This window comes from Triturus cristatus, chromosome 4_2, assembly GCF_964204655.1.
Source record: "Triturus cristatus chromosome 4_2, aTriCri1.1, whole genome shotgun sequence".
NCBI classification, from domain to species: Eukaryota; Metazoa; Chordata; class Amphibia; order Caudata; family Salamandridae; genus Triturus; species Triturus cristatus.
In genome coordinates this window covers 155,603,460-155,620,834 of record NC_140586.1, presented here as the reverse complement: position 1 = coordinate 155,620,834, position 17,375 = coordinate 155,603,460, and the positions used below count along the sequence as shown (strand labels likewise).

General features: G+C 47.6%; 1 protein-coding gene across 1 annotated transcript in view; it reads left to right on the top strand.

Annotated features, from left to right (window-relative positions):
• Window positions 1-17,375, top strand: part of BAZ2A (bromodomain adjacent to zinc finger domain 2A) — a 1,031,051-nt gene that overhangs the window by 315,616 nt on the left and 698,060 nt on the right. Inside the window, exons 6-8 of the mRNA XM_085600883.1 lie at window positions 2,912-3,133; window positions 9,610-9,783; window positions 15,960-16,017. Of these exons, the coding sequence (XP_085457009.1) occupies window positions 2,912-3,133; window positions 9,610-9,783; window positions 15,960-16,017 (454 nt within the window). The remainder of the gene's footprint in view (window positions 1-2,911; window positions 3,134-9,609; window positions 9,784-15,959; window positions 16,018-17,375) is intronic.

The following is a 17,375-nucleotide window of genomic DNA, read 5'->3' as shown; positions in this document are numbered from 1 at the left end:
CTGACGTATGAGACAACCCCACGTGCCACATAACATAATTCCCTGTTAAATACGAGTGCTATATTACCTGTGAAACAATTACCTGAATGATTGCAAAGATTTGTGTTCCAGAACATTGAGATGTTCTTCATTGAAAACTAGTTGTGTTTTTTTTTAGGTCTCGCTGGCTATCGCGTAAGTGCTCCCAAAAGCGGATTGCATGGCGAGCACACGCACAATCACGCGCATCGTGCCGCCATGCAATCCGCTTTTGGCATCGTACTTCAAAGGGTCCGCTCCCCTGCCTGGAATGCGCTCCCCTGCCCCCGCCAAGCGCACGCGCCACGCTCCGCCGGGCTTGTCTTGTTTGATGTTTTGCCTTGTGCATTACACTTGTGCATTACACTTCTGCATTTTTTGCTTCAGTCTATCAGGCAATGGCATTTGCATATTTCCAAACAGTAAGAAATATGACGACATTGGCAAAAGCGCTGTATGTCCCCACTCGCGGGTGTGATGCGCTATATTAACGCTACAATGAAGGCGGCAGTCCTAAAACAAAAGACTAGAAAAGCGGTCACAGGGTAATCTCTACTGGAAAAAGAAACGGCAAATTAATCCTGAACTTTGCATTTGTCATGGAGCATGAAATGTGACACTATCAAATATTTAAACAAAATCGGACGAATGAAAAGTATTTCTTAATTTCAAGGTTGCTACATCGTATTAAAATGATTACTACGTCGTGCTTGGTTTTGTAGCCCTTCAACATCGGGTGTTACTTTTACCGACTCTTCAGGGCTCATTTTATCACCCCTAGAGAGATGGGAGGCTGAAAAGGACGGAATTGCAATTTACAATGCCAATCGCTCAAACTTTTGGAAATGCGAGACCTATTGCATTGCAAATGCTTGTTTAATTTCCCATGATGTCTGTCTGCTCAGCTGCTGGGCTACAATTCATGAAAGACAGCACGGAGAGTCACTTCAAAGAAGCACAATTTTCTGTTATTATCCACTTTTAAAAATAAATGCAGACCGAAAACACATTGTTTCCTGTCTGTATTTATCTGTAAAAACGGAAAACGGGGCACCTTAGTTATAATGAAGCATCTCTTGAGAACGTGTTCTCTCCAGTCAGGAAGCTTTCTCCCTCGTGAGCCCTTTATAGAATTATTTGAAAACTCCTGAGTCCTCTGTTTGAGCCATTATATAAATCTCCCTGCATCTCCTTTCTTGGAATGCAGCTTTCCTAGTGGTCATGTCTTTGGCAGTTAGCATTGTTGAGGTTTAGACATTGTATTATCTTTGACTATGTAACGCTGCCCATAAGAATAGGCTTGTCGATAGAACACATCCAGCCTTTTTGTAAAATGTAGTGTGGGATTACTATATCAGTCAAACAGTATCTATACTCAGTTATGTTTTTTACATGCTCGTTTTCCAACTGAGAGTATTGTATGGGCTGAATTAAGAGTTTTATATTTCTCTCTTGATAGAACAAAATTTGGCATAAAAATTAAACTGTTCTTTGTCACATAATGTCTTATTGTCCTAATTCTAGCCACATACGGACAGTCCAAGTCAAGTTGGAATAGTCCCGAAACCCATTGAACCAAGTTGAAAAGCGACAAACCACAGTTCTTCTGAGAAATATTTCAATATCGGACGTTAACAAGGCTGCTACCTGCCGGGTTTTCCATACCTTTAAAATGCATGATTGTCTCCATTTATATTCACTTGCCTTCCAAAGTGGGTACCCAAAGTGGATCAAGCTCCTTATAGAACTCCATTCTTTAATTACTTTGATTGACTTACCATCCTAATATTTTTCCAATTCATATCTAAGGAAAAGGCTTGCTACTCCATTCACTGTTAATGAACATTCTGTGATGGAGATGGAAAAAAGACTTAGTTAGTAATCCTAGTTCTTCTCCAGGTAATATTCATTATTAGTTGTAACCACTGAATTGTCGCTTCAAGCAGTGTCACTTTTCCAGCCCTATAAGTTTTCCATCTCTCTGCCTATGCAACCCTACTTACCTTTCTCTTTTCTTTTAAAAGAAGGCATGTTAAAGAGTTTTCTTTTCTCCCTTATTACCAAGTCATTCTTTTTCTTAATAATTGGCTTCTTTTTTTTAAAAGAAAGTAAATGAAATTCGACCCATGTAACCTTCGGGTAGGCTTCAACCCACACGTCCGAATTGGAAGAGCTGTCCAGCTGTTAGGGCTTCATGTGAGCTGTCCTGTAGGCTAGGATTGGTTGCTACAGAATAATCAGATTTTTTGTCCCGACAAAATGAGTACAAAGTGTTCAAAAGCTTTCAAAGCATCAAGTGCAAACTTTGGTTGCAGTTTTTAACATGTATTTAATGTTTGTTGCTGTATGGGGCCGAAACATATACACTAGGATTCATGATGCAGCTGTGTATTTGGCCTGTGACACCTATCCACAAGTGCAAAGATGTACCACAAGCCTCTATTACAAATATATGTTTGTATTTTGTGATGGAGCAACACTGGCACCTATTTCTTTTGTGCTAACGTGGATGAAATTTATGTGTGTTGGTGTTTTTGGCTGTAAAGAAAGCAAGGCTATTTACAGCGTTTTGCCGACAAACTATTCTTTATTTTACTAACAAGTTTAAGGCTGTGGTGTCACCTACTCATTTCGTTTGTACAGATAAAAGGGTACAAGAACCTTACAACTAAATCGAGTCTACAAATAATTAAACTGGTTTCCCTTGAATTACTTTCTTTAATATAGAAGCAATGATGTTGAACTGCTCAGAAGAATATCGTACAGGAATAGAGGCAACATAATCTGAATAGTTTAGGTATTCAGCTGCTGCAAGAAGTTATCATAAGCTCCGCTAACCCCATTTAATATTAACCTATGTGGCCAAAGCTGATCTGTGCCTTTTTCTCCTTAGATTCAGTTGGTGGGGGCCTGTATGACATGGAGGAGACCGAGAGCGAGACAGATAGAGCTTCTCTGGACGGCACAGACGACCTCTCTGCTCTCGACTGCACAGATGCCCCATCATTTGCCAACACCACTTCCTTCAGTATCCTAACAGAAGACAGCCGTAACTCCACTTCTCTTTTTGCTGCCACTACTGCCTCTGCTATCTTGGAAGAGTCAGTGATGCAAGGTGGGTCAATTTCTTAAACTGCATGCTTTCTTAAGACCTGGCCACAAGAACTGTAGCCTCTAAATTATTTTCTCATCATGTAGGGCTAAGAGAACTTCAGTCTCGTAATTTGTATATAATCTTCCAAACAAGCTCTTTGAAGCTCTGGATTGAACTGTCCTCACACAGATTCATTTTAATTGTGGTTTTAAATGGGTCACTTTTCCCCTTGAACTTCTGAAGTTAACATAACTTTTGTTAAGTTACACAGCCCTTCCTTTTGTCGGGTTCGTTGGTCTAAAGAAATCTGTGTTACTCTCTTTTTATCTGCTAAACAACATGCCTAGGGTGGTGGTCAGGGTAGATCTGGTGGAAAAGTAATGCAATTCTTACACTCTTGGTCATCTAAGTTGTGCTTCTATATGGGAGTGGAAATTTGAACAGTTGCTCTTAGTTTGTTTCTTTAGTAAATGGTAACCTATGAGAATTCTGATATGGGAGTACTTCCAAAAACATAAAATACTTCCAAATAGCAAAAAGGGCCTGCAAATCTGTTTTATCTTCTTGGTCATCATTGTAGTTGGTTTGAAGGATGCACCAGTTGAACCTTTTAGGCCTTTCTCATCAGCCCTGTATCTTTATATTAATAGAAATATCTGAAAGAAACACGTTAGTCAGCAATACCACTTGCGCGTTGCTAGGCGTCGTCTGCGGCTCCGCGTCCGTCGTCGGCGTCGTGTGCCGGAATGACGTTGTCGGAGTACGTTGTCGGAGTACTTAGACACCGCCCTCGCGCGCTTTTGTCAGTTCTTCTTTTTTCCGCGCCAGACAGCGCCGATACGGGAAGAGCTTATCCCTTAGTCATTTTTTGACTAAACCTTTCTGACTCTTTTTGGTCTACTTGTCGACTGATGTCGGTGACGGATCACCATCGCCGGTGCCTTTACTGTCTGTGGCCTGACCACGATGCAGAATCGTGCCTCTACTGTCAGGCCTTGACCTCGAAGGCTAGGCGGGAGCGGTCCAGTAAGCTTCTCGAGCTTCGACACTCGGCTCCGCGCCGTTCAAGGTCCCGGTCCAGGATAAGGTCGAAGGACCGGTCGCGGAGCCACAGCCACCATCACCGCTCGTGGGGTTCGAAGTCTTCGGGTAAGTCGAAGCACTCAAAGAAGTCCAAGAGGCGACACCGCTTTTCGGACTCCCCTCACCGGTCGCGCGAGGGTCAGGGTGGTCCCACCCCCGCGGCTCCGTCGCTGCAGGAGCCGCGTCCGTCCCCGCACCCGCCGGTCGTCCGACCTCACGACGCCTCCTCCGCCGACACCGGTTCCACCTCCAGCGCCGTCTCCGGAAGACGCCGTTCCCCGGTTCAGCCCCGGTCCGGGCCCGGCGCGGCGCCGTCCGACGCCGCATCCGACGCCGATGGATGACATTTCATCTACCGCCCGGCTCCGGTTATTCCCCCTGTTTATCAGGAATCGGATGACGGGGGCGACTGGGAGGGGTTTGAGGACGCTATGGGCAGGCAGGCCCATTTATCACAGGACTGGGCAGACGAACTGGGGGATGCCAGTGGTCTGGACACCTCCCCGGACACTGGTTTCATCTCTCCTCCGACTGTGGCCTCGGAGGAAGGTGCAGCTTTTTCAGTGGTGCTGCGCAAGGCGGCCGACGCCCTTTGGCTGGATCTGCCTGTTGTGGCCGTGAGGACTAACCTCCTCACTGAAGTGCTTCAACCGTTAGCAAGCTCCTCGGAGCCTCTGCTGCAGTTCAATGAGGCACTAGTGGACATTCTGCAGGGCACCTGGTCCAAGCCCTCCTCAGTACCTCCTGTGGATCGGAACGTGGCCCGGCGCCACCGCCCTTCTCTGGGCGACCCCAGTTTTCTGTCCCAACACCCCACGCCCTAGAGTCTGGTTATCCAGGCCTCTACTTCCCAATCCTCCTTCCCGTCCGCTCCTCCGGATCGGGAATCCAAGAGGCTGGAACAGTTCGGAAAGAAGCTGTTCTCTTCCCTTAGTTTGGGCCTGCGGTCCTTGAATACCGCTTGCCTCTTGGACCGTTATTCCCACTCTCTGTGGGATACGGTGGAGGACGTGCTGCATCTGTGTCCGGAGGGGGCCCGGACACGGCTCGCCAAGGCTATAGCCAACAGGCGAGATGCAGCACGACATGCTATACGATGTGGACTAGACACTACGGACTCGCTGGGTAGGGCGATGTCAACCACAGTGGCGCTCCGTCGCCACGCCTGGCTGCGGTCCACGTCTTTCTCGGGGGATGTCCAGAGTACCCTCATGGATATGCCCTTTGATGACACTCGCCTTTTTGGCGAGAACGCGGATAGTGCGCTGGCGCGCTTCAAGGACTCACGGGCTACGGCCAAGTCCTTGGGCCTCTCGGCCCCGCGACCGCCAACTTCCGCCTTTCGCCCATTCGTGGCCAAGGAAGGGGCGCCCCCTCACGTCCGCCTAGCCACCGGACGCAGGCTCAACCTGCATGCGGTCGCGGACGTGGATTCCGCCGAGGCGGTACCGGGGGACAATGTGCCGGTCAGTCCACGTCCACCCCGGCAGCATCCGCCTCAAAGCCCTCCTAGTCCGAGATTTCAGGCCCATTCCACGCCAGTGGGCGGCAGAGTTCGCCATCACCTGCTCCACTGGCGTTCCATCACGTCAGACAGGTGGGTGCTGCAAATCGTCCGAAGGAGCTACTCCCTCCTCTTCGAGACGACCCCTGCAGCCATGCCACCGCAGTACCACCGTATGTCGGGGGATCACTGGAATCTTCTGTGGGAGGAAGTTGCGGCCCTCTTGGGCAAAGGGGCCGTCGAGCGCGTTACTGGTCCAGAAGTAGGTTGTGGTTGCTATTCCCACTACTTTCTGGTTCCCAAGAAGGGCAAAGGGGGCCTACGACCTATCTTGGACCTAAGGAGCGTCAACGCCTTCCTCCGGCAGGAGAGGTTCAAGATGCTCACCTTAGCACAGGTTCTGACTGCCCTAGACCCTGGAGACTGGATGGTAGCGTTGGACTTGCAGGACGCTTATTTCCACATCCCCGTCCTGCCGACCCACCGGCGTAACCTGCGATTCACGGTGGGTCAGGAGCATTTTCAGTTCACCGTGCTCCCCTTCGGCCTCACCAGTGCCCCTCGGGTGTTCACGAAAGTGATGGCGGTGGTCGCAGCTCATCTGCGCAGATTAGGGGTTCCAGTCTTCCCCCTTTCTCGACGACTGGCTGTTGAGGGCGGGTTCCCACCTCCAGACTACGGCCAACCTCCTGCATTTGCTGGGGTTCTCCGTCAATGTGCCGAAGTCGCATCTGAGTCCCTCCCAGAAGCTCCTCTTCATCGGAGTGGTTCTGGACTCGGTGCAGTTCCGGGCCAGTGGGTCCGGGATATTCAGGCTCTGATTCCCATTTTTCAGCCTCTATCCCGGGTTTCGGTCAGGTTGGTGCTGCGGCTTCTGGGTCTGATGGCCTCCTGCATCCTATTAGTGCATTACGCCAGATGGCGAATGCGGGCTCTGCAGTGGGACCTGAAGTTTCAGTGGGCCCAGCATCGGGGCAACCTGTCCGACCATGTCTTGATCTCGGAGGGCACTGCGAAGCAGTTGCAGTGGTGGCTTACGAACCGCGATTGGGTCAGCGGCAGATCCCTCTCCCTTCCCCAACCGGAGCACGTAGTAGTGACGGATGCGTCCCTCCTGGGATGGGGGGGCCATTTGGGGGAGGCGGAGATCAGAGGCCTCTGGTCTCCGGCGGAGTCTCAGCTCCATATCAACCTTTTTGGAGCTGAGAGCGATCCGACTTGCACTGAAGGCATTCCTTCCCGTTATCCGGGGAAGTGTGGTGCAGGTGTTCACGGACAACACCACCGCCATGTGGTATTGCAACAAACAGGGTGGGGTGGGGTCGTGGACCCTTTGTCAGGAGGCTCTGCGCCTCTGGACGTGGCTGGAACATCAGGGCATCTCTCTGGTGGTTCAACATCTGGCGGGCTCTCTGAACGCCAGAGCTCACGAACTCAGCCGCCAGTGCATGATGGATCACGAATGGCGTCTACACTCGGACGTGGCGCAAGGCCTCTTTCGGCAGTGGGGAGAGCCTTGGTTAGATCTATTCGCCACCGAAGAGAACGCGCAATGTCAGCAGTTCTGCGCGTTGGAATTTCCAAGGCGGCACTGGCTCGGGGACGCCTTTCGTTGCGAGTGGAGTTGCGGTCTGTTGTACGCCTTTCCGCCTACACCACTTATGCCCAGAGTGCTGAAGAAGATCAGGCGCGACCGGGCCCAACTCATCTTGGTGGCTCCGGATTGGGCACGAAGGTACTGGTATCCCGAACTACTCAGTATGTCAATCGATCCCCCGATACGACTGCCTCTTCAGGAGGACCTTCTATCGCAGCAGCAGGGGACAGTCATCCACCCGAACCTGTCCAGTCTCCACATCCATACGTGGAGATTGAGCGGCGATAGTTGATGCCATTTGACTTGGCTCTTGAAGTCTGTGATGTCATTCTGGCAGCCAGGCGTCCCTCCACGAAATCGGTATACGCCTGCCGGTGGAACACATTTGTGGCATGGTGCACAGCAAAGGCTGTGGATCCCCTTTCCTCCCCTCTTGCTGAGGTTCTCCTTTCTTCTTTGTATGGCCCAGCAGGGCTCTGCTCGGGGCACCCTAAAAGGTTATCTCTGTTATCTCTGCTTTCTTACGGCTTCCTGATCAGCCTTCTCTTTTCAAATCCCCTGTTGTTTCTCGTTTCTTCAAGGGCATTACTCACATGTTTCCCCCTGTCCCCTTCGTAATGCCTCAGTGGGACTTGAATCTAGTCTTGACTTTTCCGATGTGCGCTCCCTTTGAGCCTCTTCACAATTGTCCCATTCGTCTTCTGACTCTTAAGACTGCTTTCCTGGTAGCCATCACCTCGGCTAGACGGGTGAGTGAGCTCCAGGCTCTATCTTCTAAGCCTCCCTTTCTTTCTATTCATCCGGACAAGGTTGTTCTCCGGACTCGTCCTTCCTTTCTTCCGAAAGTGGTGACTTCCTTTCACATCGGGCACACTGTCACTTTGCCCACCTTCTTTCCGCCTCGGCATCCTTTGAAAGAGGAAGAAAGGCTCCACCGTCTGGACCCAAAACGGGCGCTGTCCTTTTATTTGGACCGCACCAAGCAGTTCCGGGTGGACGACCAACCTTTTTTTGGATATGCGGGTGCTAAGAAGGAGAGGGCAGTACACAAGCGGACCATCTCGCGGTGGGTCGTCTTGTGTATAAAGGCTTGTTACTCCTTGGCTAAAAAGGACCCTCCTGTAGGGCTGAGAGCCCATTCCACCCGTGCCACAGCGGCGACTACTGTCCTGGGCCGAGGGGTCCCCTTGCAGGACATCTGTCAGGCAGCAACGTGGGCCTCGCTGCACACGTTTGCCAAACATTATTGCCTGGACACCCAAGTCCAGAGAGACGGCTTCTTTGGCCGTTCTGTTCTCCAGGACTTTCTGGTGTGATCTTGGTTCGCAGACCCACCTACCGGGTTGGTATTGCTGGGGTATCTATTCTAAGTGAGGAATCTAACTAACGTGTTTCTTTCAGTTACTTACCTTCGGTAACGATGTATCTGTAAGAAACATTAGTTAGTTAGATTCCTCACCGACCTACCCATCCTCCCCGTTCTGCGAACCGACATCTAGGGTTAAGGCTATCCTTTTCAGGGCCCTAGATTTTTTGGCACCAATGTCGGTCTCTTGCATGGCTCTGCGTTCCTGGCGCGGAAAGCTATGTACAAGAACTGACGTCAGCGCGCAAGGGCGGCGTCTAAGTACTCCGGCGCACAACGCCGATGACGGATGTGGAGCCGCAGACGACTCCTAGCGACGCGCAAGGGGTATTGCTGACGAAAAATCTTTCCTGATCCAGCCTGACGCCTGGGGATATTCTGTGAGGAATCTAACTAACTAATGTTTCTTACAGATACATAGTTACCGAAGGTAAGTAACTTGTTCATCTGACTAATGTGATGTTGCTCCCTCTGTAGGAAATACGTTTTTTTCAGGTGAATACAAATGAGAGGCACATTTTAATTGAAATAATTGACAAAACATGTACTCTGTTTTGCTGTGTTTTTACCATCATTTGAAATCCAGTTCAACAAATTCGGGGGATTCTAAGAAATAAATCCCTGCATTTGTTTAGCTTAGGGTCCACCAGCCTGCCACTGTCGTTCTCTCTCTGAAGCTTTTGTGTTTGTGGGATAGCACACAATAAGTCCTGTTCCAACTAACGCGGACCACATCCTGTTTACTTCATTTTAAAGGGTATTTTGAATTTAAAACTGTAACGTATGACATTCAGATGAGCCTACTGAACTCTTGATTAAGTAAATAATTAAACAGCAAAATGTTGCCTTTTGCCCCCTGGGTTTCTCTCCTGATATCTGTATAATACATCATTCATTCCCATTAAGTGGCATTAGGTTTTTTCCCTGATATTTGTTTTCTTTTTAAGACGATGACTTTGACCTTCAGAGTGAGGCTGATGGAGAACTGGAAAATGACAGTGCACCCGGCCTGAACCTTGTGCTGGAGAAGAATTTCCAAAACATTTCTGTGGAAGAGGTTGTGGATGGCAGTTGCTCAGATGCTGTCCAAGAGACTGAGTTGGTCCAGGCCGACTGCCCAGGTGTGCATAAGGTCTTCAATGTATTGATAAAATGGCAGATATCTGTGCAGCCATGATTGGTACTGCAAGAGTTCCCTCCCAGTTTGCTGGATTTATTTTAATTTATTAAAGGCTATAAAGTTTAAATGAAATATTGCCTTCACATAGGCAATGTTTTTTCCTCTGAGTTTCAAGTAATGCATTGTATAGACAGATAAGCTTTGTGTTTAAGACTTTAATAATGAAAAGTCCCAATCCTGGAAACTGGTGTTGCAAGTAAATAATTTTCCCCGCTGCTCTAGGATCCACTGATTTCTTTCCCTCGTTATTTTACCCTACAACCATTATGATATCGTGAAAGTTACTGGTGTCTTTTGATGGTTGTGGAAGGCCAACTAACTGGAAACTCAAAATTCGCCAGGATGAAAATAAATTCCAGTGTTTAACAGCAGGATGGTTGAAAAAGTGTCAGCCAGTGCAGGTGTGAACACTTTTGGTGCGTTGCGGAAGATAGGCAGTGCTAGATCGAAGGGGGAGAGTTGTGGCACTGGCCAAAGTGTCTGACTCCGGAGTGTGGGGCTCACCATTCGATCTCCGGTGGCAGCTCGCCTCAGTATCATGTGACAAGGCAGTAGCTCACTTAATATGCCCGACAACCCCCAGTGCCTTGAGACCCTTAAGGGGGTTATATGTTCGCGCTTTACAAATATGAATTATTATTAACAAGCGCTGGTATGGAAGAAAATGCTCCTGAAGATAGGCTGAGTCTTTATTTCAGTCTGCACTGTGGCAGTTTTAGGGAGCTTTCAGTAAAGTTCACTTGGTCACCGGAAGCTGTTGAAGAGAGTTGAGATAATGCAGGAAGAGATAGGAGAGCAACCTGGATGGCCAATGAGAAGGATAAGGCTAGTTGTAGCTTTTTGAATCAGCTATAGGCCTTAAAAGGATAAGCAGTTAGCCAAAGAAAGGGTGAATTAAATTAGTTAAGATTTATATTCTAGTGAGTTCTTGGACTTCAAATAGGCAACAGTTCAAAGGTATAAGAGGAATAATTCTACTTAGAACTCAAGGTGGAGGTTACTTTATTCCGCTTCACTACAAAAAGGTTGCTGTCAAATGATACTGAAATTCTAAGCAGAGATTTAAGACGTAGGAAGAAAACCCAGCTCGATGGCCATGAGGTGGAGGTCCAAATCAAGGGAACAACTATATGATCTAAAACAAGTGCATCAGTTTTGTCGCTGTTTATTAGTGAATTATTGCTCATCATCCTTGAATCTGCGGACGCTATTCACGGTTCTGCACAGAATTAATCCGGCCACGCCTGCTGCGGCGATCCTCCTCGATACCGAAAAAGCCTTCGACTCCTTAGAATGGCCTTTCTTTCTTTCCGTCATGCAATGCATGGGCATGCCGGCAAACTTCCTCGCCACCACGCGGCTCCTATATAGTCGTCCCACAGCCCGTCTGCGTATCAATGGTACGCTGTCCCGCCCATTCTCTCTAACGCGCGGTACGCGACAGGGCTGTCCGCTTTCGCCGCTGATGTTCATTTTGGCCATGGACCCCTTAATCCGGCATTTCCAGGAGCGACATCTCCACAGGGGTCTCCAGTTTCGGACGGGTCCCTTGTTAGCCTCCTTCTATGCGGACGACACTATACTGTATGTCAGAGAACCGCAGGTCAACCTTGCTCCCCTGATACGGGAGATCCTTCGCTTCGGTGCCCACTCGGGGCTGGGCATCAACTGGCACAAGTCTATAATCTTCCCGTTGACTAGCGGCACCTCCCCCTGGCAGTGTGAGTTCCCGTTGGAGTGGTGTTCCGACTCAGTACGTTATTTGGGCATACAGATACATCTGAGCGCGGACGAAATTGTCCGCCTCAATTATGGCCGTGCGATTGCAAGGCTGGAGACGCAGGTGGTCCGGCTGCGGCTCCCTCTCTCCATGTCAGCCAGAATTGCCATTATAAAAATGATCGTACTCCCCAAATTTTTGTATCTTTTTAATAACATCCCTGTTCCTCTCACCCGGGCCTTTTTCTCCACCCTACGGTCCCACTTGATTAGACTGGTCTGGGGTGGTAAGCACCCCCGGATCCGTTGGAAGACTCTTACGCTCCCGCACGATAGGGGCGGCTTCGGAGTACCGGATCTGTATTTATACTACCTGGTCGCTCAGTGTGCACACGCCTACGCCTGGTACCATCCTGACGCACGGATCCCGTTTCTTCGACCGGAGGTGGACTTCGTTCTCCCGGGTCGCTTGTCGGCGGTGTTGCCCAAGGGGGTCCCCCGGAGCCCAGTGGATATTCAAACGGTATCCACCACCAGCTGGGCCTGGAATAGACTTTCTCGCTATTTAGCCCATCCTCTCCTTTATTCCTCTTCTCTCCCAATTCCTAACCCCGGGTTGTTGCCAGGCACGGGCGAGACACTTGTGCAGCGTACATTAATAAAGTTTAACCTCACCAAGATTGGGGACTTATACCCTGGAGGACACATATTCTCGTTGTCAGAGGAGGCGCGATTCAGTGAGGCTACGTTCATGGACAAGTTTGTCCTTCGCCGGCTTTATTGTGCGGCGAGGTCGGAAATTGAGGGATTCCCCCTCGAGCCGGCGTCCTTTGAACCCCTCACTATCCTCATTGACACAGATACAGGGGCCCATATTGTCTCTAAACTGTACAAGTCATGTGCAGCTTTGGTTCCATGTGCGGATGACCGGTTGCGGGCGGCGTGGGAGACAGACTTGGGCAGGCCTATTACGGACGAACAATGGACCGCTTGCTGCAAGGTCACTAACACGATATCACTTAATAGTCGTCATAAACTCCTCCATTACAAATTTCTTCGCCGCTGCTATATGACCCCCGATAGACTCCATGCCATTGATTCCTCGCGGCCACACACATGCTGGAAATGCTCTGCACCACATGCTGATTTTGCACACATGTCCTGGACATGTCCAAGGCTGCCATTATTCTGGACGCAGGTACACAAGATCCTGGAAGATATGTTGGGGCTTACGCTGGTTCCCACGCCTGAGGTCGCATTGTTGGGCTACACGGTAAGAATGTTCGAAGACTTGCCTCTCTGGGCCTGCTACTCGCCAAGCGGGAAATTGCCAAACGCTGGGGGGGGGGGGGGGGGTAGAACGGCCCCCACGGCCAATACGTGGCTCACGGCCATGGCTTCCTGCAGCACGAATAGCGAGATCTACTCCAGTCTCCTCCCCTCAGTGGCGCGACCCAAGGACATCTGGGGCCCTTATAAAACATATATATCGCAAACCTGCCTAGCTCTTCCCCACCACACTCTAGTTCCGGGATAGTGCCCACGAGAGTGGGGTAGACTATACAGCGCCAGAGTTACGCTTGCGGGGGGGTCGTGAGGTGGGTGTAGCGCTGTGGTCCTCCTTACTGTGGGTCTTGGATGTTGTTTGCACGGGCATTGACCATTGCGGGGGTGTGGGTCGAGGATAGGGGTGGCTGTTGACATCAAGGGGTGGGTCCTTGGTCCGAGATTTTCCTGTTTGAGTTCGGGCGGGTGGAATGATGGATTGGCTGATGGGGATCTACTGTCCGATGCCTTAATTATGTGGTATTTGTTGTCTATGGGAAGAAAGTGTCGTAGTGTACCTCTTCACTGGTTATCTGTTGAACACACAGCCGATGTCTCTGTATTGTTTGGTTTTTCAAAAATAAATAAAGCTTTAAAGAGGGAAAAAAAATTATTGCTCATCAAATAAGCTACTGATTGCTACCATTCAGACAAGTAATTTCAACTGTGTATTCTGTCTTCACTGATGGTGCAGTAATATAACTGTCATAAGCTTATGCCAGTAAGTACAATCAAAATGATTTGATAAGAGGCTAGAGGAACAGTGTGCACATCTAAAAGTGTCAGGAAAAGTGCATCGATTCTTTTAAAGCTGCATTACGCCAATGCCTCCTATCAGGGTCTACTTGCAAAAGTATTGGCTAGACTGCAAGCAATCCAGAATAGAGCTTCAGACTTATTGTTGGTCTGCATAGGTTTGATAATTACCTTTCTTTCCTATTTGTAGTGCCAATATATCTATTAATGTGTATGATGCACAGATAAGTACTTATATTCATTCATTTATTCGGTATACTTAAGGAACTCTTTAAGAACGATGTCTGAACAAAGATTGAATAGAAGGGAGATAAACTGTTTGTCTTCTAGGAAATGCCTATTGCATAAGCATATTACACTTGAGTACATGTCGCATACAGTACCACATTAATTGTTTGTGTAAGCTACAGGGAGATGTGTGGAAGATTTTTGTATAATTGTCGCAAGTGTACGTTAGGAATTGTGGTCCACTTTATCCTGAAATAGTATTGTGTAGCCACTTCTGTTGCACAGGGCATTCCATTTATTGTTTGCTGTGCTTGTGCTAGGACAATAATTTGTTGCAGAGAAGGGTTTGCCAGGCTGTTCCACGCATTATCAGCATTTTTTCTGATCCTGCAGAAACAGTTGTATTATCATCTGATGGTAGCTGATGATGGCATTACTGTAGTTGTGTTAACCATTAATGGCCATTGCAGGATTTTCCTGGCATTATTTTCTCAGCCTATGTTTTGCCCCTCTCAGATTGCTGCGTGCTAATTGTTCCTGCTTTAGCAGAAAAACAGTTTCAGTCTCCGTTTTGCAATTGATCAGAAAACCTGTTGCAGCGGAGTTCAGATCCCCAGTATCCCATTCACACAGGTTCGGTCTCTAGACACCGAAATAAACAATGGATCCTACATCTGAGATGTGCAGCCGCTCTGGCGAGACGTTTCATAATGATGTGGGGTGCTGATTTCAGACTAAACGGAGAAGGACAATGGATGGTCACAGATCCCAATCTGAAACCCAAAAAAATAGAGATGCATTGAGGAAAACTGGTAAAGGGATTCGATGTCTTGCAGAAAAATGCTGCAACCTGCTGGAAAGATGCTTTAAAGAACTCTCAACAAAACTCAGAGGCCGCCCTTAGGGTAGTGGAGTTGAGAACTATTCAGTCTCATAGGCTGAAGTTTAAGTGGTTTCAAATAAGAATAAAGGGCTACTAAATAGGCATGCTTTCATTGTTGTTTCCAATAGAAAATTGAATTCTAAGCTGTTTTAATATATAATCGGAGACTCCCACTTCGAAGATTGAATGCGTTGGTTTAGGAAAAATACCAACTCTGGAGTCCTGCAGTTAGAGGTAAGCAACTAATTTCTTCTCTGTCATGGAACTAGCTCAGGATCTACGGGTTTCAGTACCCCAGAGGTATGCAGCATTGGAGTGTCTCAACTTCCTGTCAGTGAAGTATGTTGCAAGAGTGAATGAATGAGAACAGTTCACATGCTTTTATTTTTAATGCTTTGAAGTTTCCGACCCAGTTCACATGGTCAGTCGTATGCATTAAGGGGCTTGGGCTAAGTGACAGATCCCCAGTGTGGAAAAAAGGTCCTTGGGGGTTCATTGGAGCCATGACAGTGATAGTTTTGTCAAAGGATATTGCCTCAATACATTACTCTTCTAGATCATGCCATGCGATGCAGTGATGATTAAAATAAAATCCTGAGTGTTTGTTGGGCTCCGGAAGGATCTTAAATAGCAGATGTCTTACTTCGGTTCTGAGCATACCTCAGTAATAGACAGTTCATAATGCGAAAAATGGATAAAGTAGTACCCTAATATTAACTAATACTTTCCATCCGCAAGAAAATAGTTGCCTAATAAAACTAATTTCTCAATGCCTTTCACTGCTTATGGAAGCCTATCTGAAAAATCCCAAATCCTGGATCATCTCTTCACTTTTCCTTAGTAAACAAGGAGAAGAACGTAGTCCACTGGTTAGCCAGTTCCAAGGTTTCCACTTTAAATAACTGCTCTTTTGTGACCATTAACTATGCATATATGTTAATACTTTTCTGCATCCTTGGCTAAAAATGGGAGAGAAATCAGTGGTGTATGTATGTGAAAAAGTATTCTACATTTCACTTCCACATTCCCAAAGACCTTAATTTATTTTTCATAAGCTGGAGCAGTGGCCACTAGTAAGGAGTTAAGCCTAATAAAATATGCCTGAGTTAAAACCAGACCTCTGCATTAACTCCTGTCTGTATCTGCCTTCCACTCAGTGTTTTATTAGTATTTTTGATGTATCAAAGTGTTTTTTCCCTCATCAGGTAACATCCAACGGAGACGAGCCACACCAGAAGAAGTCTTCTTTCCTCTTAAGCATGGGTAGGTGCAGAAATAATCTCTAAATATATATATATATTTAATTAAATCAGCCAACCATTTTATCCCAGTGACTATGGGAATCCAACAGGTTCAAGGAAGGCAACACAAAGGGTAAAGGGGGGCATGTATGTGTATATATGTTATCCCAGTCATCGATGATCTGTAAATACATACATCTGACTGAGTAAACCGACAGCTATTTGTGCCTTGCTGGTCTCTTGTAATCTCTCAAATAAGTTGTGTTACATTCTGCTTTTCATTTGTTGCCTCCGAGAGAGCGAATGAGCTCATAGCAATCTTTACAGAAAGAAGCATACATATTTAAGAGCCCTATTAGTTAGCATAGAAAGGCCGGAGTTTACTTGCAGGGGCCAGATTTTTTTTTCTGACCTATACTTGTAACCTCAGACTCGCTAACTTTTAATTTCTCATTTAGAACACTCCCAGGTACCAGACTGGATGTTCCAGCGTGCCACGGGGTGGCGCAGGGCAGCTCCACTCCGAGTCCAAACTGCTCTGGAAGTGATGAAATAGAGCCGCACATAAGTGCCACTCCTGCGACTTGTACATCTGTTCTTTTCTTTCTGTGACTTCCGAAGCTCATCTGGAGCTCCACTTTCAGCTTGTCTTTTTTTTAATGACAATTCTAAACAATTTCACCAGTGTGCTAGGGAACGTTATCCCAACCCAAAATTAACTTTTTGAAGCCATGCTGCAATTTGAGGAATTAGATGTTCGAGGCTGTGAGCTGTAGATCACATGCTTTGCATACTCCTGCCATGTAGTGTTGGGTTCGGATGTTTGCAAGTTGTTTTTCTTTGAAGAAGTCTTTCTAGTCACGAGGTAGGTAACTCCTCCTTTCAGTGATAGTGCGCATGGGCAACGACTCCATTGTTCAATTGTTTTCCCGCAGAGGTTGAGAATGCTGTTAGTAAAGGTAGAATAGAGATGTCCATCCGTATGTATGTAAGATAAGAAAGAACTGCAACAGCTATAGGTACCCGGGAAGGCGGGTGGGTGCGTGTGAATCTACAGCTCTACATGCCAAGAACAGATGCTTACTGGGTAAGTAACATTTTCCGTTCGAGGCATGTGAGCTGTAGATCACATGCTTTGCATAGACTATGCAGCAGTATTCTCCCAAAGCGGTGGCTAACCTGTAGCCGTTGCAGTTGTTTGAAAAAGCGTTTTAAGTACTGCCTGGCCTACATTAGCTTGTTGCCTCGCTAACACTTATACACAATAATGTATGGTGAATGTTTGTGGTGTAGACCATGTTGCTGCCTTACAGATATCAGCTAATGAAATATTCTCTAAGAAGGCCATAGTATCCCCTATTTTGCAAGTGTAATGCGCTC